General features: G+C 39.4%; 2 protein-coding genes, 1 long non-coding RNA gene and 1 pseudogene across 4 annotated transcripts; 1 reads left to right on the top strand and 3 right to left on the bottom strand.

Moving 5' to 3' along the window:
* Positions 1-24,068, bottom strand: part of LOC140940656 (uncharacterized) — a 114,662-nt pseudogene that overhangs the window by 34,090 nt on the left and 56,504 nt on the right.
* Positions 747-6,559, top strand: LOC140941118 (uncharacterized). Of its 2 annotated transcripts, XR_012166423.1 has the most exons (4): positions 747-942; positions 3,689-3,786; positions 4,197-4,312; positions 4,874-6,559. It is a non-coding gene; the product is annotated as an uncharacterized lncRNA (long non-coding RNA). The 2 variants fall into 2 exon arrangements; XR_012166422.1 differs by lacking the exon at positions 747-942 and having other exon boundaries at positions 2,500-3,786.
* LOC140941619 (uncharacterized) lies at positions 16,080-18,125 on the bottom strand. Its single transcript, XM_073390640.1, has 2 exons — positions 17,956-18,125; positions 16,080-17,500 (listed from the first exon to the last, which is right to left on the bottom strand). The coding sequence occupies exon 2, from the start codon at positions 17,229-17,231 to the stop codon at positions 16,593-16,595; it is 639 nt and encodes a 212-aa protein (XP_073246741.1). The 5' UTR covers positions 17,232-17,500; positions 17,956-18,125; the 3' UTR covers positions 16,080-16,592.
* Positions 17,939-20,214, bottom strand: LOC140940661 (uncharacterized). Its single transcript, XM_073389650.1, has 3 exons — positions 19,939-20,214; positions 19,386-19,519; positions 17,939-19,135 (listed from the first exon to the last, which is right to left on the bottom strand). The coding sequence occupies exons 1-3, from the start codon at positions 20,063-20,065 to the stop codon at positions 17,939-17,941; spliced, it is 1,458 nt and encodes a 485-aa protein (XP_073245751.1). The 5' UTR covers positions 20,066-20,214.

Genomic DNA, 24,068 nt, shown 5'->3' with positions numbered 1-24,068 from the left:
TACTAGCAACAGTCATGTCTCTGTTCTTTTGTCACACAAAATTCAACATTTGAATAAGTGTTTGTACTAACACAGGGAGAAATAAGGTGTTTCCGCAATTCGGAAATGCTGCGGAAACCTGATGGTTCAAAATTCCGTTGCGTTTCCGCGCGACGGTTACGACGGGAAACGTGTAAGATGAAAATGGAGGCATTGTTTCGTGTTTCCGCAGCGCTTCCGTTGACTTAAACGTGTCAGCTCGTTTCCATTGCGTTTCCGCAAGCGGTTTTGTTACTGAAATTTGCTGGTTTTCATGATCAATCCCAGGTTTCTCATATAATAAAATTTGTTTTAACTGTACTGATTACGCTTCAGGCAAGATGAGGAATCATTGCATTGACCTAAAATATCCGAAAGAACAGAGATAATCGCCTGCGCTAAACTACACGTCTTAAATACTGGAAAAGTGATAGATGATTCTCTCTGTCTTCCTTTTTCCAGAGATTCAAAGATGTGTTATTAAAATTACTAGCGCTCCAAACATTGACGCGTAATTTGAAACAATTTAGAAACAGCAAAATAAATTTATAACGCTTGCACGCATTTTGCCTCGCTCTGGGGGCGCGAGTCTTACGAGCATGCGTGCCTCGTTTTCACGTTGAATTTTGAATCGCGCGCCCTTTTGAACATTCTTCGCTGTCGTTTCGCTTTCCATTTTGGTGGTTTGTTCATGCAGGGCCGTTTTTTTGTCAAGATGAGCGAGGAGAGTGTGATAGATTGTGGAGATAGACTGCAGGGAGGAATAATACTTCGAAAAACTATTTAAACGAAACGCCAAATCCCATGGAAGCGGTGATGAAGGAGTTCAGTGTTCACTCTTGGCGACTCAAATGCAAACTGAGTGTTTCGACCATCATTGAGAAGAAAGAACGCCTATTTTAAACTGTGGATCCTTGTTGTTTCGTAAGTACATTCTGAATCTTGTTTCAATATATAGAGGCATATTTAAGTCTATGTAATAGCTTTGGAAGCATTTCATCGATGTCGTTCATAAAAATCGTTTCACATGTGAGCTTCATGCGACAGCGAGTTGCTTCCTACAGATCTGACCTTTGTATGTTGCCCGTAGTTTCTTTGATAACATATGCCTGTAAAGCACGTCTTTGTCTGATTTCTTTTACAATAAAGACATAGTTGCTGCTTCACCGAAAAAAGTTTTTCTGTATTCTAATGCACATTGTAATGGCGAAGATGGCAGCCGTAAAATTTGAATCTCGAATGAGGAAACGGAATCACGGAACGGAGTACGGAATCCAATAGCAATGACAGAAAAATATTATATAAAAATTCCTTGACACCGAAATGTACAAAACATTTCCATTCCAATTTCTGAGACTGTAGATGTTTATCACAAGGATAAACCTGTACAAAAATAATATTTAATGTTCATATTAATTTTTTGCGTACAACGTGCATTTCCCTACTAGATTCAAACCGACATATGCAATTTGCAGGGACCAATGGGAATTGTATACAACTGAAATAAATGTAGTGCTTGTTACGAGACTTGTATTGTTAAAAGGAACCTTTTCTCTTTGTGTACATGCACAATAACAAGTTTAATATGATGGTGCAGAAAGGTTCTAAAAGTCACAAGATTGTAGAGGGATATCATTTCCTTACACTTCAATTTGTCGTTAAGCTTTGAACACAAGGATAACAACTTTATTTGCTGACAAAGCAACCTTCATTGACACAAGTAAGACGCCCATCTTTGAGTGGGAAGTCGCAATTCTATTTATCCATCTTTGAGTGGACAAAGTAGTGCTTGTGTCAATGATATTTCAAATGTTGCAAAAGTCACCAGGAGATAAACAAGAAGATTTTTCAGGAATATAATTTCCTTACATTTCAATTTGTCGTTAAGCTTCGAACACAAGGATAACAGCTTTATTCGATGACAAAGCAACCTTCATTGACACAAGTAAGACGCCCATCTTTGAGTGGGAAGTCGCAATTCTATTTATCCATCTTTGAGTGGACAAAGTAGTGCTTGTGTCAATGATATTTCAAATGTTGCAAAAGTCACCAGGAGATAAACGAGAAGATTTTTCAGGAATATAATTTCCTTACTCTTCAATTTGTCGATAAGCCTCGAACACAAGGATAACAGCTTTTTTCAATGACAAAGCAACCTTCATTGACACAAGTAAGACACCCATCTTTGAGTGGGAAGTCGCAATTCTATTTACCATCTTTGAGTGGACAAAGTAGTGCTTGTGTCAGTGATATTTCAAATGTTGCAACAGTCACCAGGAGATATACAAGAAGATTTTTCAGAGATATAATTTCCTTACACTTCAATTTGTTGTTAAGCTTCGAACACAAGGATAACAGCTTTATTCGATGACCAAGCAACCTTCATTGACACAAGTAAGACGCCCATCTTTGAGTGGGAAGTCACAATTCTATTTATCCATCTTTGAGTGGACATAGTAGTGCTTGTGTCAATGATATTTCAAATGTTGCAAAAGTCGCCAGGAGATAGACAAGAAGATTTTTCAGGAATATAATTTCCTTACTCTTCAATTTGTCGATAGGCTTCGAACACAAGGATAACAGCTTTATTCGATGACAAAGCAACCTTCATTGACTCAAGTAAGACGCCCATCTTTGAGTGGGACGTCGCAATTCTATTTACCAATCTTTGAGTGGACAAAGTAATGCTTGTGTCAATGATATTTCAAATGTTGCAAAAGTCGCCAGGAGATAGACAAGAAGATTTTTCAGGAATATAATTTCCTTACTCTTCAATTTGTCGATAGGCTTCGAACACAAGGATAACAGCTTTATTCGATGACAAAGCAACCTTCATTGACTCAAGTAAGACGCCCATCTTTGAGTGGGAAGTCGCAATTCTATTTACCAATCTTTGAGTGGACAAAGTAATGCTTGTGTCAATGATATTTCAAATGTTGCAACAGTCACCAGGAGATATACAAGAAGATTTTTCAGGAATATAATTTCCTTACACTTCAATTTGTTGTTAAGCTTGGAACACAAGGATAAAAGCTTTATTCGATGACAAAGCAACCTTCATTGACTCAAGTAAGACGCCCATCTTTGAGTGGGAAGTCGCAATTCTATTTACCCATCTTTGAGTGGACAAAGTAGTGCTTGTGTCAATGATATTTCAAATGTTGCAACAGTCACCAGGAGATATACAAGAAGATTTTTCAGGAATATAATTTCCTTACACTTCAATTTGTTGTTAAGCTTCGAACACAAGGATAAAAGCTTTATTTGATAACAAAGCAACCTTCATTGACTCAAGTAAGGTGCCCATCTTTAAGTGGGAAGTTGGAATTATTCTATTTATCCTTCTTTGAGTGGACAAAATGGTGCTTGTGTTATGATAATTTCAATTTTTACAAATACCACAAGGAGACCAACTTGACGATTACACAGTTTTTTATATTGTTACACTTTAATTTTGTTTTGTGCCTCAAGCACTTGGATAACGGCTTTATTCGATGATAAAAGCAACCGTCATTTTTTAAATATTTTTCTTTGTAATGCACTACCAGAAAACTGCCTCATTTTAAGCTCTCTAGTTTTTTGAGAACCAGGCTGTTGCAATACATGTAATACATGTATTATTATTTTGATATAAATATTTGACATTTTTTTTGGTCTTTATTTCTTTGAGGTATACTGATGTCGAGAACAAAAACATTGAGGGTATTTTGGTTAATGAAGTGAGGGGAAATTTTGGGTAAAAGAAATGGCCCAAAACAGAGAAAAAAGGTAAGCTGTACACTTTTCTAAGTTTCTTGAATTTGGTACAGTGAAACCCCGCCTTACGGCCACCTCGGTAATACAGTCACCTTGTTATTACAGCCACTTTTTTTTGGCCGCCTGGCAAAAACCACCATACATTTTCTTGTAAACAAACCCTCATTAATACCGTCACCCCATTAATACGGCAAAACTTTTTTGGCCCATTGATGACCATGATAACGGGGTTCCACTGTAGTTTCTTGGTGTTGCCGACAAGTGCAATCCCCTAATGACATAAACACAAAAGATGGAAAAGCCACTAAATAATACCCACACCAAAAACAGGAGCAAACCAACAATACTTTTAGCAACACCAAGAAGCACTCTTAATTCCTTTTCTACAGACCTGCACATTTAACATGCTTTCCTTTTGCTAGGGGCCATTTTCAGTACTGGAGTCAGAGAAGTACCCGCGCAGACGTGGTAAGGCAGTAAAATGGAAAACTTGAAGAAGACAGAGTTCAGACAAGATTCCAATTTGAGAGCTAAAAAGGTAGGTAAAATACATGTACATTATTTTGTTAATGCTTGCAGTGCAAATATTTTTACTGTGTAGTTTAAGTCATCCACTTAGTGATTTATTTAGCCTGTCCTGCAACAGAGCTGTGCTTGGCAGTGCCTGGTGGCCCCTGTTGCATTACTGTTGCTCTTGGGCGACAAGGAAGTCTTAGTTTGTTCAAACACATTCATCCTGGGTACCTGGATCTTTCAGGTTAAGGGCACAAAGCTCTTTCATTTTTTAAGAACACAACACGTTTTGCATGTTTGTCTTATGCATACATAATCAATGATTGTTATAGAATGCACTAGCGCCACATCCTACCCCCTTTGACATTTTTAATGTTAACAGTGCCCTTTCCAGTTATATGCAAGGTTTGATTGTAGTGTAAATTGCTCAGAGTAGAGAGCAAGAACCAAATCTAAAGATTCAAAATAGTTAGGGTGACTATTTTGCCAGACTAAACTGTTGCTGAAGAACAAAGTAAATGTTAATTAAATGTTTATCATAGTAGTCATGCCACTGTGACTAAATAAGTTTTTTTTTGGTGTTCAGAAATTGATGAATCGCACAGACGTGTTGGACAAGGCACAACTTTCTCCAGATGACAAAGCCAAAATAAAGGCTTTATTAGACCTACACAATGCTATCCAATTTATGTCTTTGGAGGAGAGTGAAGACAATGAAGAGAGGGCCAATGATCCACCACCCAGGTACATCAGGCCACTATGCTCAGAGAGGTCAAAGCTAAGAAACATCAATGCTGTTCTTGACGCCTTTTGTGAGGCTTGCATGTCAAAGAGGCAAAGAAAGAACAGCCGGGAAAATAACCAGAGTGGTTGATAAATACTTGTCAGACAGACCAGTACCAAATAACTGCCCTTCATGGGCAGGATGCCAATAATACCAAAGTAACAAATATTGCTACAGTGATCGCTACTATGGCAACTGGGAGTAAAAAGTCCAAAAATGACGGCGTGCGCGTGATGTCCAGTAAAATAATGACCTTTAGCCGAAGCACAAAATGTGATGGCATAGTCGCTTCTACATGAGTATAAAATTCTACTTTTCCCCCGTTTAAAACCTATCCTTTTTCTTTTTCTCTTAATCAAGAACGTATTTGACACTTCTAGTTCATTGGGCAGTAATTCAGTTTTCCCTGCGTTTTACTAACAACGAAACTAAATGAGCGAAAAGCCCTGTAGTGACTTTTGGGTGCCACTTGCATAAAGTTGAAATTTGACGGGCAACAGTAACATACGCTCTTCAGGACTGCAACCACGACCACCATAGTAGAGGTCACTGTAGCAATTTGCTTAAAGTCCCTAATGTATTATTGTGCCTTCAGTCAGGATGATCCTGTGATGATCAACTCTAACTAAATTGCACAATCTTATTGGAAAGGTGATAAGAGTTTTATTCTGAAAGTCAATCTTTACTCGACTGTGTTCATTAAAATTGCTGAAATTACAGGACAGTCAATGGATTATCCTAAAACTATAAAACAGGGAGTGTAAGATAGATGCATTGTGAAAGTGAGTCGCTTGTTAAAAGTGTGCAGTGTGTCATTACTATTCAAACTCAGATGTAGGCAAATTCTCGTAGACTACTTTGTATGCCACAGCCAGGTCCAAGTTGTAGCCATGCACTTGGCGACAATAAGTGAGATACATGTGTAGAGATGTTGGCTTATACATTTGTATATAAAGCCTATGGCTAGTTTTGTTTGCATCACTATCGTCGTTGTAGCATCAGTCTGATACTCCCCAATAATGGCCTCTCATCAGTTTGTATAGGCTTTAACAATAATTTTTGGGGATGATCCACCAAGTACTGGTACTTGCTAATAAGAATTAAGGCAGCAGTTTAGATTTCCTAATGGGATTTTATGCAGTCTTACATGTAACTAAGTAACACTTTTATTTGTAATATTCTTCTTATTAGATTATGTAATAATTTTGCCGTGAACTACTTCTTGGAGTTATTTTGGAATGGAAATGCGCGATACTTATAATAATGTCAAACCTCTTTAATACGGACACCAAAGGGACAGAACCACGTGTCCGCTTTACAGAGGTGTCTGTATTATAGAGGTAGGGAATGCATGATTTTTGGCTTTTCTGGGACCAAACGAACTGTCCGTCGTATAGAAGTGTCCATAAGAAGAGGTTAGACTGTATAATAATTACGTTAATCTAATCATTTGTCTTTTGAATAAAATAATATGTGCATAGTGCTGAACATACAGTCCCGGTTTGGTATCTTTGCTCCATTATGTAGTAATCGATTTGGGACAACGTACAATAAAAGGGGGAGTAAATGGTAACCTTAACGACAGAGAAAATTGGTTTAAATGAACGTTTAGTTTCTGCTAGTTTCAAGGGAAACGCTAACTTTGAAAAATTTTATCCCCATTGAGAAAATCGACTTAAACGTATATTTCTACATTTCTTTGCGACAACAAGGATTCGCGGCAAATACTCTCGTGCACGACGTATTTTGTACTGGATGTGTGAAGAAGAAGTAAATTCAGTATTTTGCTTCCCGTGCAAATTAATGATGAGCAAGAATTTTGATTGGATCAAACACGATCAAAGCGAAGCAAAAATCGTATTTGCCATCCCTGTAAATTCATCCTTTCAGGCATTAAATTTACGCTTTTTCCTAGCATTTACTGCCCCTGTAAAGTTGTCAAATGTGGATTTTTTGTCACATTTGCCACTCGGCGCAAATGCGTAGTGAACGATATTTTTCACCATCTTTGCTTCAAATGTAATTACTGTGCAAATACAACGTTTGCGTAGTATTTGCTACTTGGTAAATATAAAGTGTTGACCGCCTTTGCTTTACTTACAAATGTGATGCAAAAATGGGGTTTGCATTGCGGGTAAATGTAATCAAAACGACGTGCAGCGGAATGTTTGCTACAATTGTAAATTCATGTTTCGGTGCAGCAGATTTATCTATTTACCACATTTTTAGTTCATGTTAAATCTGATGCAAATGTGCAGTTTTTCTTCTCATTTGCTTTGGACTGTAAAGATTGAGTAAATGCGGTATTTACCATCTTTGCTTCGCGTGCAAATATTATCCAACGATGGAATTTGCCTCGGGGCAAATATAAGCAAATTTGATCAAATGTGGTATTTACTTCATATTTGCATTGATTTTGCAGTTGTTGTAAATCCATTTTTTCGTGCAGTGTACCAAAATGAGTACAATTCAGTCAAGGGCGCAAGACAAAAAAAAAAATAACCATGTTACATTGAACGGAAAATTTCCGTAAAAATCTTTTTCTTACCCACCTTAAAACTTTGCAAATACCGTAAAATAAGTCCCGCGGCTTATATTTTTCAAAGGCCCTTTTCGAGGGGCTTATGGAGGGGTTAATCTTCGGATTAGCTAATCTATGAGGGGAAATTTGCGTTTCAAAAATCGATTGGGCTAGCCTTATAGTTGAAAGGAAATTTACCGTTTTTGCTTTGTTTTTCTTTGTATGTGAGGGAAACTTCCAAGTACAAGCCCCTTGAGGGGTGGGGGGGAGGGGGGGGGCTTATATTTGGAAGGGTTATTTAACGGAGAGTTTTTTGCGTTATGACTTTGGGTGGGTTATATGTCGAGGGGTTTTTACGTGGAGGGGCTTATTTTCGGAATTTTACGGTGTTTCGCAACTGATATAAAAATGCTGAGGAGTAAATTTTAAGCAAAGATGGTGAGTGCCAAATTTGCATACCAAAACACAGGTCCTGTTTGCCATATATTACTCCTCAGTATTTATATATTTGCGACATATTTACAAGGAGCAAATTTGTGCAAATCCATTTTTTCTATTCAAGAAAAATTCAAATGCCTTTATCTTGAAGGCCCATGTTCTGCCTTTATACAAGTTCAGCTCCAACATTTTCAAAGAGTTGCTTAAGAGTTACTTTGGCTCTTGTAAATTTGCTCCCATCCTTTTTGCATATCTGACAGGGTTTTCAGCTTCCTTTGACCACAAGTCGACTTCAGAGTTAGAAAAACGTTTTTCCTTAACGAGCTTTTACATTTCGTGACCGCCATTTTGGAAATTGTCGTCACGCTGGGCCAGCGGCGCTGACCGGTAACAGAAAACTCAATCGCACAAAAAGGGTTATTAAACTATCTAGCATTCTGCTTCGCTTGCTTTACTAAAACGTTAATTAGCCAGGCGTTCAAACAGCTTTCTTGGTATAGTGGAGCCTTTGCGTCCACCTCTTGTAAGCGACCAGTTTTCCAAAATGTTATAAGTTTACATTTCTATATTTGGATCTAACACTTCTCGTAAGCGACCGTGACCACCTTTGGAGCTAAAAAGTTGAAATTTGCTCCTTTTTTTAACTCTCGTAAGCGATCACTTGACAGATAATAGAGGGGAAAATTGCATAGTGCTATGTATTTCTTATCTAAAGTACCTCGAGCAATGATCTCTTGACTTCTTCTTTACCAAAAAAAGAGGTACATTAATTTTGTATCTACTGCAGTATAAGTTACCAGACACGAACCTTGCTCCTCTAGAAACCACATGTCACTTGCCGTTAAGGTTCGTTCATTTTTGACTTCGGATAATTTTACTTTCGTTTCAGTTTAAAAGAAGCACATTTTTGTAGACGTAGCACAATCGTAAAACACGATACCCATAATGTCTGAACTCTGCTACGCGACCAAATCCCGTAAGCGACCAACTGGGCTAGACATTTTGGGCGGTCGCTTACGGGATGTTCCGGACTAGGTTTTTTTGAAAAAGTTGCCCGATTTTTGTTTTTTAAACAAAGTTGTCAAAAACCGAAAAAGGTGCTCACTATGCTCAAAGTGGTAGAAGTTGTCAAAAGTTGCTGAGCAACTGTGGCTCACCCGTGGCGGGGGAGGGGAGGGGGGTATGGGGGTGTTAACAACTTCACGTATAAGAGCCGGCTTTTATTCCATGCCGGCGTTGAATCGAAAAGTAATACGGAAACCGGACCCATTACCACTCTCTCATTAAGGCAAACGTGACTCAAAAAAGACAGGCAGATTCCACATTGATCACATTTAATTAATGTAGACTTCTATTATTACAAGGAGACGGAAAAAAGGACACTCGGTATAAGGGTCGGTATACTTACTAACAACTAAACGATATAACCCTTAGGCATTTGTGAGTATAATCATCGCCATTTCCCTTTTTTCTTTTCTTCTATGTTTTCCGTTTGATTTTTTTTTATTCAACATGTGATCTTCGAGTACACTTATCTACACAACCTCGTCCCCAGGGCTTTTCCCTTAAAAAATGGGTGGGGCGGGAAAAGGCCCTGGCATCGGCTGGTCACGTGCACAGCCCAAATATTCCTGAGAAGCTAATTTATATACAACCCGCTGGTTTTGCGCTGACAGAAGTCGAACGGAGCAACAATGGAAAATAATAATATCGCGAACTGTATGTCAATATTTTCGCTTAAGCTTAAGATCCATTTAATTGCGTATTATTCAAATACTACAAGTTTATGAAAGGGCGTACCGGCTTTACGTTGTCACGTACAAAATATGTCAAACGCTTCAGAGTTGAGACAAGCTGTTATCGAGTAGTACCTCGACTGAAATTCATCGTGACTGTGGAATTACTGTACGATCATCAAGCGGAAAGTGATTTTGTCCAATGTCAAACAAAAATGCGGGCCTTTGCCTCTAGGATCTGCAGTGAATTTAAAAAAATTGAACTTAATTGAGATAGAATTGTTCATCAAAATGCTTTATGGAGTCTCAACAACCCGACCATGAAACAAACAAATCTCCGCGCCGGATGCAAGTCAGCCCTCCAGCCAGGAACGATGACAGGTCGCCGATCTGAAACATTTGAAGATCTCATATCTTTTCTCTTCCGAGGATAAGTACAAAGGATTTTCCTTATATTAAAGGGAAGATTGACCGATCGATTGGAATCAACTACAGCTATGTCAATTTTAAATGGACCCAAGTCTTTCTTTGTTACCAGTCGTTTGATACCCTGGGTGCCAGAGACTTTTCATGCGCGGTTTCCGGTTTCGGTCAAGTCTCGCAGAGGTCAATGAATTTTTTAAAAATACAGGTCATACAAGATAAGTCTAAACCAACGCGTATCGCTATGGTGATATGGCTGAGAGTTAAGGTGAATGGAACTAGGTTGTGTACGGCGGTCCACTTCGCAAGAAATGAAGTAAAATATCAAAAGAGTCGCGAAAACGAACTTTTCCAGTACAAACTTTATGCATGTACGATAGCTTGTTTGTCTTTTATATCGCTCTATAAAGGAAGTTTTACAAATATCATCGCTCGCTGTCCCCTTCATAGAAATCGGAGGAAAGCAAAATATTACCATAGCCAGTATCTGTGTCAAAAAGGAAACCTTGTAAAACTTTTCGTTAATCGTCAAGAGCAAGAGCCATAATAGGTCATATTACGGCTCTTGTCAAGAGATATAAAAGGCCGCCCAAGATCGCGCGCTGTGAGGTTACGCATAATTTTAACTTTTCACATAGCGCTAATTTATTACACCCAGGATTTTAGGGTGTACGAGGGGACACGTGACCAGCCGATGCCAGGGCCTTTTCCCGCCCCACCCATTTTTTAAGGGAAAAGCCCTGGGGACGAGGTTGTTATCTACAAACTTAACAAAGCAATTTTAATCAAGTGATTCAGATTTCCACCAATGCAACTGATCTAAGCTTTAAATTTCTAACTTTAAGGCTCAATTAAGGTGTTTCTATACAGTTTTTCAGAGGCCATACCGATATTTTTCAATCGCCTTACAAGTGGTTTTAAGTTTTCCTTGTCCGATCGCTATAAAAATTTTAGCCTGCGTGGCAGGCGCAAAAAGGGGAGGGGGGAGGGTGGAGGGAGAAAGGGAAAAGGGAAGGGAGCGCCTGCTCTAAGAGCCTATGTTTTTGCATAACCCCTACCAATTTTCTAGTAATCCGATTACGCTCACTGTCAATCAAGTGTCACTACACTCGCCAATCAGAACGCAAGGCGGAACCCTGTGGTTACGCGGAAATTTATTTGATTTGCCGGGAACTCACGTTGCATAAATATTAATTTTATCGAAGCGAGAAATTCTCACTTCTCGACAACCAGAAATTTAACGTGGAAATATCCGCGACTCCCACGAAAAGTTCAAAACGAGGACGAAAAAAGGATGGTGGATGTAACGATCGTTGTAGATTCTGTTCGTGCTCTTTTGAGAATTCGGGCACAAGAGCGTCTTTCGAAAATTTGTTTGCGAAATCTGCGAGGAAAAGAGAGTCCAGGTACAGTGTTGGCGGATTGCTGTTCATCAATGGGATTCCCATTGATTAAAAGTCCAAGCGTATCAGAGCATGTTTGTAATTTAACATTCTGCAAAGAAAACTGACGAGCTGGGCCCAGCGTGATACAGCATTGCAGAAAAACATTACACTCACGGACTAAAGAAAATCGCTTAATTATTCAGACCCAGAAGGCACTTTGGAGAAAATTGGAACCCTTATTCAGCCGTAATAAAAAAGCTTTACGCTTCAAAAGAAGTCAAAGAAAATGCGCTTGCATCAGAGGGCAAATCCTGCCGACCATAAAACAATAACTACAGTCAATTGATATGTATGTCATGACCTCTCAGTGTGAGCCATGCGGCTAAAATCACATTTGCTCAGTATAAATGCAGAACCTTCCAGAGCATAATCTACCCAGCAGATTAAAACAACTTTATTGGAATAAGCAGCATTTTGCCATGAGGTAAAAGTCGTGTAGGCGTACCACCCCCTTTTATTGCGGTGAGTGATCCAGAAAGATGACTCCGTTCCCAGAAACGGTGAGTGAATCCCGATAATCTGCAAAATTCTGGTTGCTAAACGCAAGAAACCTGATTGAAATGAAAGTCAAATATTCATCTTTTCGCCACAACGCCAAACAGACCATAGACCAGTCCTGACCAGTTTCACGTCGCCGACGGGACCAGGACGGCAAGGTGGTGAGCGAGAGCATGTACAATATCGCACAAATCATGACGTCACGTCCGCTTGAAGTTGCCCTCGCCCCGAACACGTCTCTATCTTAACTTCCCTAGTGTTGCCGCGGAGGTAAGACAAGGGCACAGGAGAGATACACGAAGTACTTCTTTAGAAATCCAGTATACTAAGCCTGAACTGTGGTAGCTACAGCTGCCCTTCTCTAAGATTTTGCTTACGTACCGTTTAAATTTTTCATCGAGATTGTTTGACTGTATGTAAATAAAAGCTTACTGATAAACCCTTGCTACGGGGGGTCGGCGGTGAAATGAATATTCAATAATACTTCTTGAAAGCATGTTTTTTGCATGTCTGTTCCATGCGAAAACCTGTCACTTATCGAACGTAGTAGCTAGCTATTACAGGGACCGCGGAGCAAGGTGAAAAGTGGGAGGGCTGACAATTGAAATTGAAAATAATTTTTTTCATATTGAAAATCGAAAAATTTTAACTATGGGCTATTGCATTTAATATCCGCACCCCCCCCCCGGTTGAGGAACCATGGAATTCTCCAGGGGTAAGTTATAAAAATTGAGGGTTTCTTTAGGGGTAGATATAGAGTAAACAAATATGGAATTCTCTGGTGGTGAAGCCTTAATTTTCACAAAATTCTTCAGGGGTAAACCCAAATTCTTCAGGGGTATGACCCAATTCTTCAGGGGTAAACCCATATTTTACTGAAGTCTTCAGGGGTGAATGCAATTTTAGCCAATCTTAAGGAGTAAGATGAAAAGGTAAGTCCTCAACCGGGGGGTACGGATTTTAAATGCAATAGCCCTATGGCCGTTCACTGTTCAAGTAATGTAATTCTTCTTGCCATCGAATATTTCATTGATTCGAAAGGAGAAAGACAAAACATAAAACTTTTATCAACTCAAAACAACTACTCACCTTCGTTTGGCTTGAAAAAGCTTGTAATAATCTTCATTTCGTCTGATAAAACTGTTAAAAAAACTCTGCCGGAGCTGGAAGTACAAAACACGCTGCCGAACGAAGCGAAGGGGTTGCCAAGGCAATTGCCAAGGCATGGCGTTTGATCAAGGAGCAAGTCGGCCCCAGGGCACAATTACCGCGAAAAGCACAGGAGCCCCACAAAATGCCTGGTGTTTGAAATTAAAGAAAATACAGAGAATATAGCGGAATATAGACGGAAAAAAAACTTGTTTCAAGTCTTTTTTTTAATTTTAATTATTTTTCTTTTTAGCGCAAAAAGTGGGGGCGGGGGCGCAAAAAAGTGGTGGGGCCGCGGCCCTACCAGCCCCTCCCCCTCCGCGGTCCCTGTATTAAAGTTGGTATGTAAGCCTTAACCAGGCACTTTTTGACTGCCTTTTACTCAACTTAAAAATTCTAAACTGAAATGACACCAGTTCGAAACTTCACGGAGTCAGATTACTGAATAAATGTTCTAAAATTTGCGTCATTTTAAATTTGGACTCAGTCTAAGCTAAGGCTACTAGGGGCCACTAACTTACTGCCTGGCGTCAGATGAAGACTTTTGATCAGCCTTTGAATGATTTTTCATTGTTTTAAATAAACAAGTAGTAGAGTGAGTTGTTGTTGTTTTTTTTCTGTTTTTTTTTTTGCTAACCCAGTTTTCAAAACTCCAGGTATATATATTTTTCGAGATTGGTAAAGGTCGTTATTAGGATAGTACAACCATCTTCATGTTTTTTCTTTCATTACGATTTATTTATATATTTTTTAACCTCTTGAATTTTTATCCCGTTACTCGTTACTCGCAGTTTAACAAAACGGATTTTTACGTGACAATGGTAGTTGCGTTCGACGAAGGAGAACGCTTACTATTTGTGTACCGTACGTGAAGGAGTAACCGTTCTATATGCCATACGATTTCACGGTTTGGACACCATCTTAGACCGGGCTGGCACATTTTGCCTCGATCTCATGTTTTCAGTTTTTCTTACCCGGGAGCTGTAGCTGGTATTTTGTGACACTCGTTCACAGATGAAACGTTGGCGATTTTCTGTTTCGGCTACAGGTTTGTTTATAGTTTTTCTCGCAGTTTTCAATTATGTTTTTTTATGTAGGAAAATTTCCATTCTAAGATAATCGGATATGTAGATATTATGTTAACAATGCGTTCTGCACACTCAATTTGTTTTTATGGATTCAAACAAGATCAGCATATTTAATTCTATTACAAATTAAATCTTTTCGCTTTTAATAGCTATTTACAGCGTTGTATTTGCTTTTGTTTGTCACTATTTTTGAAAAACATTCAAGAAGTTGAACAGTGAAACGTTGACCTTTTCATCTCACTATAAATTCCGGGTGTGTTGAATGAGGTGATTCGTGTTAGCCTAGTGTCACGCAACAAGGGTTTAAAGTGATACTCAACGCTTAAGAGTGGCTGTCTGTAACGATCGAGAATCGGCGGTCAGCGACCCATTTGGCGAATCCCTGATATTTTGTCCAAAGTTAACCTTGGGTAGACTATTTTCAAAAATCATATTCAAAAGTTCCAACGATTTTGTTTACTTGGGAAATTTGGGAAAAATTAAAAGTGCGGTCAAAATGCGGTCAAAGTGCGGTTTTTTGGTTGATCAAAAGGTGCGATGATGAACCTCCGCCGAAGTCTTAAAATGAACTCAGTTGACCTCAAAATAACAAGAATTTCAAAGCAATCAATCTTCTACACTACCAATGTTTTAATCTTTTCAAATAGGATAGTACAATGGTTTTTCAGGCCATTTAGAAAACATCTTTGGAGACCGCTTTCGATGGCGGCAAAATCTAGCTAATATTCATCAGGATAAAAATGTTCCTGGTATGTCAGTTTTTAACAATTAAGCATTGCAGAGCTAAAATATAGGTCTTAAAGATTTACCAAGTAAAGTTTCAAGGTCGAACTCGGAACGCTTCCCTTCCAAGGAATCGAAACTCTGAGCAATGTTAACGTGCAAAAATGGCTCTGGATTTATAACAAACATCTAACATTATAGTTACAATCACTTGCGTTAAAATATCAAACTAAATTTACCTTTGACAATTTTAAGTTTGCCGCTTATAGGAATATCCAAGAGCTCATAGGAGACACATCCAGTGCTTTGAACAGATCAGTTTGATGTAGATAGTCCACTTTGGTTATCGCAAGGTAATGTAAACAAACCTGATAAATCAGTTAAACCAGCCGCCTTTGTGCCAAACTATCCATGCATCCAGGACGTTTTGCTAGATATTTATCGTTCGCCAAGGTTTCTTGAATGAAATAGTAATTGTGTGACTTAAAAAAAACGAAGGTAGTTTGCTGGAAAGACCGTTGAAATTTTGGAAATAATTAGTTATTACCGCGACAATAATAATAACCGGCAAAGTGCCACATTATAGCTTTTGGCGGTATTTAATCATACAACGTTGCTGAAAGCCATTTTCCACTACAGGGAGAGTTTGAATCGACGTTAGTTTTCAAAATTTCAAACAGTTTTTGTTTTTAGTATCTGAAACACGTGAGGCTACATGTGTAAAGAAATCGAAACAAACGGCATTGTGTCATAAACCGTGTCGAGTCCAGTAAATGTAACGCAATCTCAGTTACCCTCTCCCTTCCACCCAGCGTGGTCTTAAAACTTAAACGAGTTAATTTTGCTCAAATTAGTATTTTTCTAAAACGAAGTATTATTTTGAGGCTCCGGTAGGAATAATAATATTTAAAAAAAACAAGAACAACAATAACTTCCCACCCGCGGGATAAACGTTTTGACCTGTTGTCACGATGGGGGTGGGGAAGGAGTACGTTTAGAAGTAAAAATTTTTCGCAGAGTATTTTTCAAAGTAAGATCTTTGTTTTAGGTCTTGCTAAACGCAGTTATAAAATGAATTTCATTACTTCATCCCGGTAGGGGAGCTTTCTTTGATATTGTTTTTTTGGTTTTGTTTTGTTTTGTCATTGACTCGCAGACTTGAGGAGCAGAGGGTAGTCCCACTTCCTGTGAAGGCTGCTCTGATCGCAATATTCTCATTACGTAAGTGGCTTTAGTTCAACCCCAAAACAGTTCTCTTCATCTTCATAGTTAAAAAAAACCTAAAAGGTACTGCTACAGCTGCGCTCGAACCCTAGGCGATACCACTCCACAGATTTCATCCTCTAAAAGGCACCAACCTAAGAGGGAGAACCTGGGAACGAGGTACAAGTAGAACCTTGGCAATTTTTTGAGGGAGTACCCCTTCTCCCCGTTTTCAACAACCCGTTTTATAAAACTGGTTGTGGCTAAAACACTTCCAGGAAGCTATTAATAAAAGAGTTACTTTCGGCATGTGCACTTTTTGGCTATTTCCTCTAAGAGTGCCAAGTATAGAGCCTTCTTGCGCACAGGCGGGACAGGTGCATCAAGGCCGAGATCCTCGCACAAGCGCTGAAGCATCGGTAGCTTGAGGACTTTCAAGTTACCACTGAGCGCCATCTCACACAGGTTGTACTGATCGTATACCAGAGGATGGTTGAGCTGAATGGTTTCAACGACCTCCTTCGCTGCACTAAAGTTAGCTTCCTCTTGAGATGCCCGGATATCGGCTTCATCTGCTGGGTCCTTTTGCCGTAGTGTAGCGCTTTGCCTTGAGAAGAAGGACGCAATCTGCAAGCTGGTTAGGAATTCTGAGAACTGGAAAAGTCGCACACCATCTGCTCCACGGGCGCGTCTCATTTCCCTCGCCACAACCTCGGCGTCAAGCTTACGGCCCGTTGTTTGACCGATAGAGAATTTCGCCAGTAAGTAAGACTTTTGCTTTTCGCTGGATCTATACGCCTTCTTTGCTGCTCTGAGGGCCCATCCCTCATTTGGTACAAAGTGACCCTCCTGGTGAGCAACTGGGGCTTTAAGAGAGGGCAATATGCCAACACCTTCTTCCAAATGGGTCTTGTATCCCATTTTCGCTAAATCCATTAGAGAATATTTCTCCGGGGATCGGGAACATTTTTCTACAGACAGATGTTTCTCTAAAGCAGACACTCTTTGGAACACACGAACGCAGCCGTCTTGAGGACAGGAATAAACCCCTTTGGACAGGTCACTGTCTTCCGAAATGCCACGAGATGGCTCGGCCACAGTTGCTGATGTTGAAGCTGTCTGTCCAATCTGTTTTTCAGATTTACATCGGAAGGAAGTAAAATCTCCTTCGGAGAATGATTTCTGAAGTACTTGGTATCGAGGACCTTGGGTAAATAAATTAATACCAATAAAAAGTTGTTTTCTGATTTCTTTTTCAAATAATTTATAAGTTTTTAAAGCAAACATGACAGAAATAAACGTATGTTTCCAATACATGGGTATTCATAGCTCGGTTAGTAGAGCGCTGCCGAGCTAACGTACGTAGAAGTTATGGGTTTTCCCGTTTAAGCCACCAAAAAAATTGAACAAAATGGTAATTCTTTAAATTGCTCTTACAACTGCGATAATCATTTCTTCATTTATCAGAACCAAGAATATTGCGCGGGACTCCAAAGGTATCTGATACATGTACTTGCAGATAATTATTGTATGGTAAGGGTCCCCAATAAAGTAAGGGTCTTACACTTTTGAGTTGCATTTTAATACAGAACTTAAATTTAGCGGCAACTCATACATTAATTCTCAGTAGCTCACTTTTAGTTTTAATTCCCATACTTACTTGATGAAGATCCTGGATTGATGATTTTTCCGCGACCAACACAATACGCACGCCAACAGGTAACAGACTCTGTAGAGCTAAACTCAAAATTGTTCAGTTTTGTAATGCCAGTAATAGTTTGCCCACTGTCAGGTGTTTCGATGATCGTATCAAGGGAAACAACTCTTACACCTTTCATTCCACCATGCGATAATAATTTTTCTTTAAGCTCATCGGCAGTGCAAACATCATCACGCGCACCGTCTGCGGCGACGTAGTCAAGTCCTTGGAGAGATTTTCGGACCGAGGCCTTGCATTCCTCCAATACACGAAGCATAGTACGCTCACTGAATGGTTTAAAGCCAGTTTCGTGGCAGTACTGAGCGTACTGACGTGCTATTCTTTGGGGTATCATCGTCCTTATGACGTTTGGTATCTCAACCAGGTGGCCAGAAGAGAGTTTCAACGTTTTCTGCCCAAATGGTAGATCCTGCACCAAATGCGGACTTGTTATATACGATAAAAAATGGTCAAGTTGCTTCAGATCAACCTTTATCCTCGGCGAAGGGTGGTGCGTTGTGGGAGCCCCGCTACCATACTGTAAGCGATGCAGGTTGGCCAAGCTATAGCGATATCTAGTTAAGCCTGGTATAAATCTTGAAATATCATTGAAGCTGGCAACGCCTGACATGATAGACAAGATCTGCCTTCTTGTCTCCCACCCTTGAGCTTTACCGTATGCCTCTGATAAGGCCTGAAGATAATTCTTGGACGTTTGTGATAATTCATCAAGTTTAAGAGCTTTGTTCATGGCAGGGGACGAGACGACCGCTTGCCAAAGAGAACCTGCATAATTAGGTGTAAGATCTTGTAGGACTGAAGAAAAGATCTCCACTGTCCTTTTGGTGTATCTCTTCTTAGTGCTCTCTCCAGCTTTATCCCATTCCATCCAGGGCTGAGTTATTGGCGGGATGTTCTTCGAAACCAGATATTCGTTCAACTTTTTGCGAGGTTCTTGCATAGTGGTTGGGGCCTCGTCACTCGTGGAAGAAACAAGACTTCCGGTATCCGGACTGAGGAACGTCTCATCATCCCGCCCTCTTGACGATATCTCCAGCCTCTTCAGTTCAGTTGCAAGGTCATCAGACGATAACTCACTACAAGTTGTTTCTGCACTTGAAAGGCCTGTTTCCCCCTCTACCTGAAACAGTTCAAACAAATATATTGTGTAATTACTATAAAGCATGATTATACGTTTATTTTGTTTTATTTTATTCATAAGCCAACACCCACACAAACCCGTGAAAAGAAATCCCCTAAAGTAAAAAAGGATTAAAAAGGAAATGAAAAAATGAATGATGATATTTTTTTGAAAGCAAAACATTTCATACCATCGTTAAAGGAGCCACTTAAGCGAACCATTTACACTAGTGTTTCTTATTACTACTTACCAACAAATGGGGCTCGGGTAACTCTTGCAGGTGCGAGACCCCGGGGACGGGCTCCACCCCACCTGAAGCAAACACTAGAGTTTGGTTAGGCATGGCCTGTTTGCTGATATACTCGTTCCATTGTTTACAAATTGCTTTAAATGGAGAAACAAAAGCAAAACAAAATGAACAGACGAACAGAAATTAATGTCAATAAACTGTATAAACAAATACATTTAAAACATACATAGAAAGAAGAGAACTTCCTGCCCGCAAGACCAATAATTTTGAATGAGGACTGCAAGGTGTGCTAGGATTACCCGCACCCCCAAGGCAAAAATGACCCCTTCGTAATACAAACAAGCGACACGTGATAATTAATGCATCTTCAAAGCGCCTTTCCCTCTCCTTGCACGCTCTCTCCTCTCTGGTCACTGTCTCGTGGAAATTTCTTACTGTTTCTTTAATAGAGTGCTAGCAAACTCCTCGCCTTGTGTGCCACCTTATATGTGATTCTTAACCCTGAAAAATTACCATTATCTAACCAATCTTCGCAGAAAAGTTTGCAACTTACGTGATCCAACTGGAATAAGTGTGTTCGTGGTTTTGAAAATAAACGCCGACTTCAAGCTATCCACTCGGTGGCTCCCTTTAGCAGTTGTAGTTTTATGTACTGCTAATTCTTTGGGTACTGTACACATGGTCTTCCCTGTCCTCCAGCGGATGCCGAAATCAGCCCTGTGCCTTGGACAAATGCTCAAGGCATAGTGATGTTCTTCCACTGAGAAAACCCCTAGAAGGAGAATGATGTGTTGAGAATAACCACCCTCAAGTGCATGATGATAAAAAGTAAAACGTATAATAATAATATAGCTGATAAAAAGACCAAAATATTATATTTTAGGTTGGTATTTACCTGCTCTGGCTAACAGCAACTTTATTTCAGATCCTAAACCCTCATCTGCGCTGAGGTTTAAGGCCTTTAAATGGCCAGTTACATCTTTCGTACAGTCTTTGAACGCAATACATTCCAGCTGACCAGGATAATCTGTGGACTGACCGCAAGGTGTGCCCTGGGAAGGGGTGACCTTACCTAGAAGCGCTTTGTAGCTACAGTGAGCCATTCAAGAAACGACGAGACCGAGTTAAACAAGGATATATGACCAACGCTGTATTTTCAACCTGTTGCGAAATGTTGTTGCACAATAGTGACGGGTGTGCTCGTGCGCACGGTTGCGTGACTTTCTGGTAAATTTCCTGTGCGCCAAGCATGCACGCGTTTCGAAGCGCCACAAATGGATCTGAATATGAACTTTAAAGCCTCTGATGTGTTTTTACAGAAAGTTTGCAATGGTGGACACAAAATGGAGAAAAGGATAAGGTAAATGTAAATTTCGTTTTCGGTTTCAGTCGTTTCATAGTGTCAGTGCCAATTTTACAATAGCGCCGAATTAGTGCAGTCTTTGTTTGTTTGGGTTCGGATTACTTTGTTTAACTCCTTTTCACTTCTGTGCAATTCAACAAAAAGTCATGAGTTGATAGTATTAAAAATATTTGGAGTACTGTACTGCTCGCATCCTGAGCGCTTGAGACATCGAAACAAGGTTGCATTTACAGGATACGGCGCTTTAGGAAGATCAAGTAACTGAAGTAAAAATTCCAGGCAGTACTGAGATATGCGGGGTTAGTAATTCTTTTCAACCGATCTTTATTTTGAAACTGTTTAGGTCTGAGAGGCCAAATGTGTTTATTGCGTTTAACCTAATCTAAAACGACTTGTGAATTTCAAACGAAAGAAGATATGGAAAGTGCCCTTCTGATCGAGTGACGGGACGATAAACCTGTTTTTTAATGTTTGTTGACAAGCGCTGATAATATTACAAAGTTAACTGACTTGTCTCTTAGGAAGCGTACTGAGTTAGACCTTGAAACTTTACTTGGTAAATCTTTAAGACCTATATTTTAGCTCTGCAATGCTTAAACTTAAAATTGTCAAAGGTAAATTTAGTTTGATATATTTTAACGCAAGTGATTGTAACTATAATGTTAGATGTTTGTTATAAATCCAGCGCCATTTTGTACGTTGATATTGCTCAGACTTCCGATTCCTTCGAAGGGAAGCGTTTCGAGTTCGACCTTGAAACTTTACTTGGTAAATCTTTAAGACCTATATTTTAGCTCTGCAATGCTTAATTGTTAAAAACTGACATACCAGGAACATTTTTATCCTGATGAATATTAGCTAGATTTTGCCGCCATCGAAAGCGGTCTCCGAAGGTGTTTTCTAAATGGCCTGAAAAACCATTGTACTATCATATTTGAAAAGATTAAAACATTGGTAGTGTAGAAGATTGATTGCTTTGAAATTCTTGTTATTTTGAGGTCAACTGAGTTCATTTTAAGACTTCGGCGGAGGTTCATCATTGCACCTTTTGATAAACCAAAAAACCGCACTTTGACCGCATTTTGACTGCACTTTTAATTTTTCAAAATTTTCACAAATAAACAAAATCGTTGGAACTTTTGAATATGATTTTTGAAAATAGTCTACCCAAGGCTAACTTTGGGCAAAATATCAGGGATTCGCCAAATGGGTCGCTGACCGCCGATTCTCGATCCTTACAGACAGCCACTCTTAAACGTTTCAGATAACTTTGATTTTTCTGTGTCCCAATTTTTAGCCAGTTTTATTGACCATCCTATAGTACAAAGAAATATCCTGAGGATCATAGTCAGTGTTTGACCTGTTGTTACTTACATTTACTTTACTTAGAGGATTAGCCAAGTAAATGTAAAAAGTACAGTAAGCTCTTGCATTTCTGAGGAAAAATGAAATAGTGACGAATTGTAAGGTGGGAGGATAAACAATAACACTGATAAAGACAGCTGCTGATATTCGTATTGATAAAAGTGTTGATTTTGATTTCTCAATATTACAAGCCCATCAGGTTTTCAGTGCACCCCCTTCCCACTACCACTCATTACCTACCACCCGACCCTCCCCCCTCCCCATCGAACGCACTTCCCGTAAATAAGCCTAAATAAGCTGAGAAATATTTCAAGACAAGTAAATTTTCATTACTTCAAGTAAGATAAAGCTTCACACACAACCGATTTTTTTTTACTTCAGGTTAACTTAAGGCTATTTTCTCACGCAATATAATTAAGAATGTTTCGTCTGTCTCTCAAGAAACCGCAAGTCAGCTAAATCGGTCATAAGGATGGTTTTCGAGTCACTTGGAACTTTCTTGAATCGTTTCAACTTTCCGACTTTAATGAGATGCAAAGTAAAGCTACTTGAGATTTTACTTAGGCCTTCACACACACATTTTTGGTTAAGTAAAACTTAGCAGCTCTTATTAGTCATACTTAACAGCCTAGTGTAAAGACAACTATTGGTAAAGAGGATTCTTGCAATTCGGGAAAGTACCGGATTAAATAACAACTGCTTTCAGTTTCTTGGAATTTGGGGAAATTTCCGTACTGTATTACCACTGCGTGAAGTTTTGTGAGAAGTCATTTCCTCCTCGGTTTGCAGAGTCAAGGTAAGTATAGATCGCTGGGTTTTCCTTTAAATAAGTCTCTCAGTTTTTCAATTAGATTATCAGTAATTTTCGCCACAGCGTTCACCAGCTTGTAAGCAAGACACGAGATCATAGACTTCGTGGGCAACAGAATTCCAACTTTTTGGCGTTGGTTAAGAGACAGTTTAGCGAGGCTTATGAAGTCATCATTAATATTGAAGCTTTAACACAAACTGTGAGAGTCTATAATTTCTACGCGAAATATCGAGACACTAGTAATGGCAAGAATGTTGATTCTTTCCTTGACTGACTTTGAGATGTACTCTGATAATGACTTGTCGAGGCAGACAAACAACAGTGAAATGCTCCAAATCTTTTTGCGTAAAGAAAGCCTGATTTCAAAGAATAATTGTTGAATAATCTATAAACCATACCATTTACTTCATGATAATGGCTCAATCAATTCCACGCGTACCCATCCCATTATCCTTCAGATTGTTAGTGCATGAAATGTTAATAATTCCAGAACTAACACCATCTCTGTATGTCCGAATCGGTCTCAATTCGAACCAAACCCTTTGCGTGACGTCAAGAGAGAATGATCATTCTCTCTTGGTGACGTACTTCCAGAATTATTATGTAAATCTTCAGTGAACTATTTATTCGACTGTTCTCATTCTCACTAAAACGTTCGAAATCGATAGGACTGCTCGTTGTGACATAAGTTGAACTCTATGCACTTGCTACAAAAATACGCACTGCGATATTTTCAGTCATCATTTTCCCTTTAATGCATTTTTGACCGTTTTCGACCGTCCACATTAATACCATAATAATGTATGCGTTTTCGTTTGGATCCACTTTAAAGAGCTTTTTCTAATCGATGCGTTTTCGATGAAAACACTCAGCTTATTAGTGTGGACGGAGGGCCTAAACGCATCGAAATGTATACGTTTTCAAAGGAAAACGCATTAGTTTGGACGGGGCCTAAAGGCTGGTCAGAAATAGCCTGTTCACAGACCCTCTATTTTGTCTTCAGGGTGATAAAATATAAACCGCAGGGGATTTATTGACCGCCAGCGCAAGGGGATAGTGGTAGGAGAAGAAGAAAATAGACGGTCTGTAGACATCTTTGGGAGCAACCGAAACTTGCTTTTCCCAGGAAAAGCAAATTACCATT

Source organism: Porites lutea, chromosome 6 (genome assembly GCF_958299795.1).
Source record: "Porites lutea chromosome 6, jaPorLute2.1, whole genome shotgun sequence".
In the NCBI taxonomy this organism is placed as follows: domain Eukaryota; kingdom Metazoa; phylum Cnidaria; class Anthozoa; order Scleractinia; family Poritidae; genus Porites; species Porites lutea.
The sequence above is the reverse complement of the archived record's forward strand: the minus strand, read 5'-3'. Positions and strand labels throughout refer to the sequence as shown.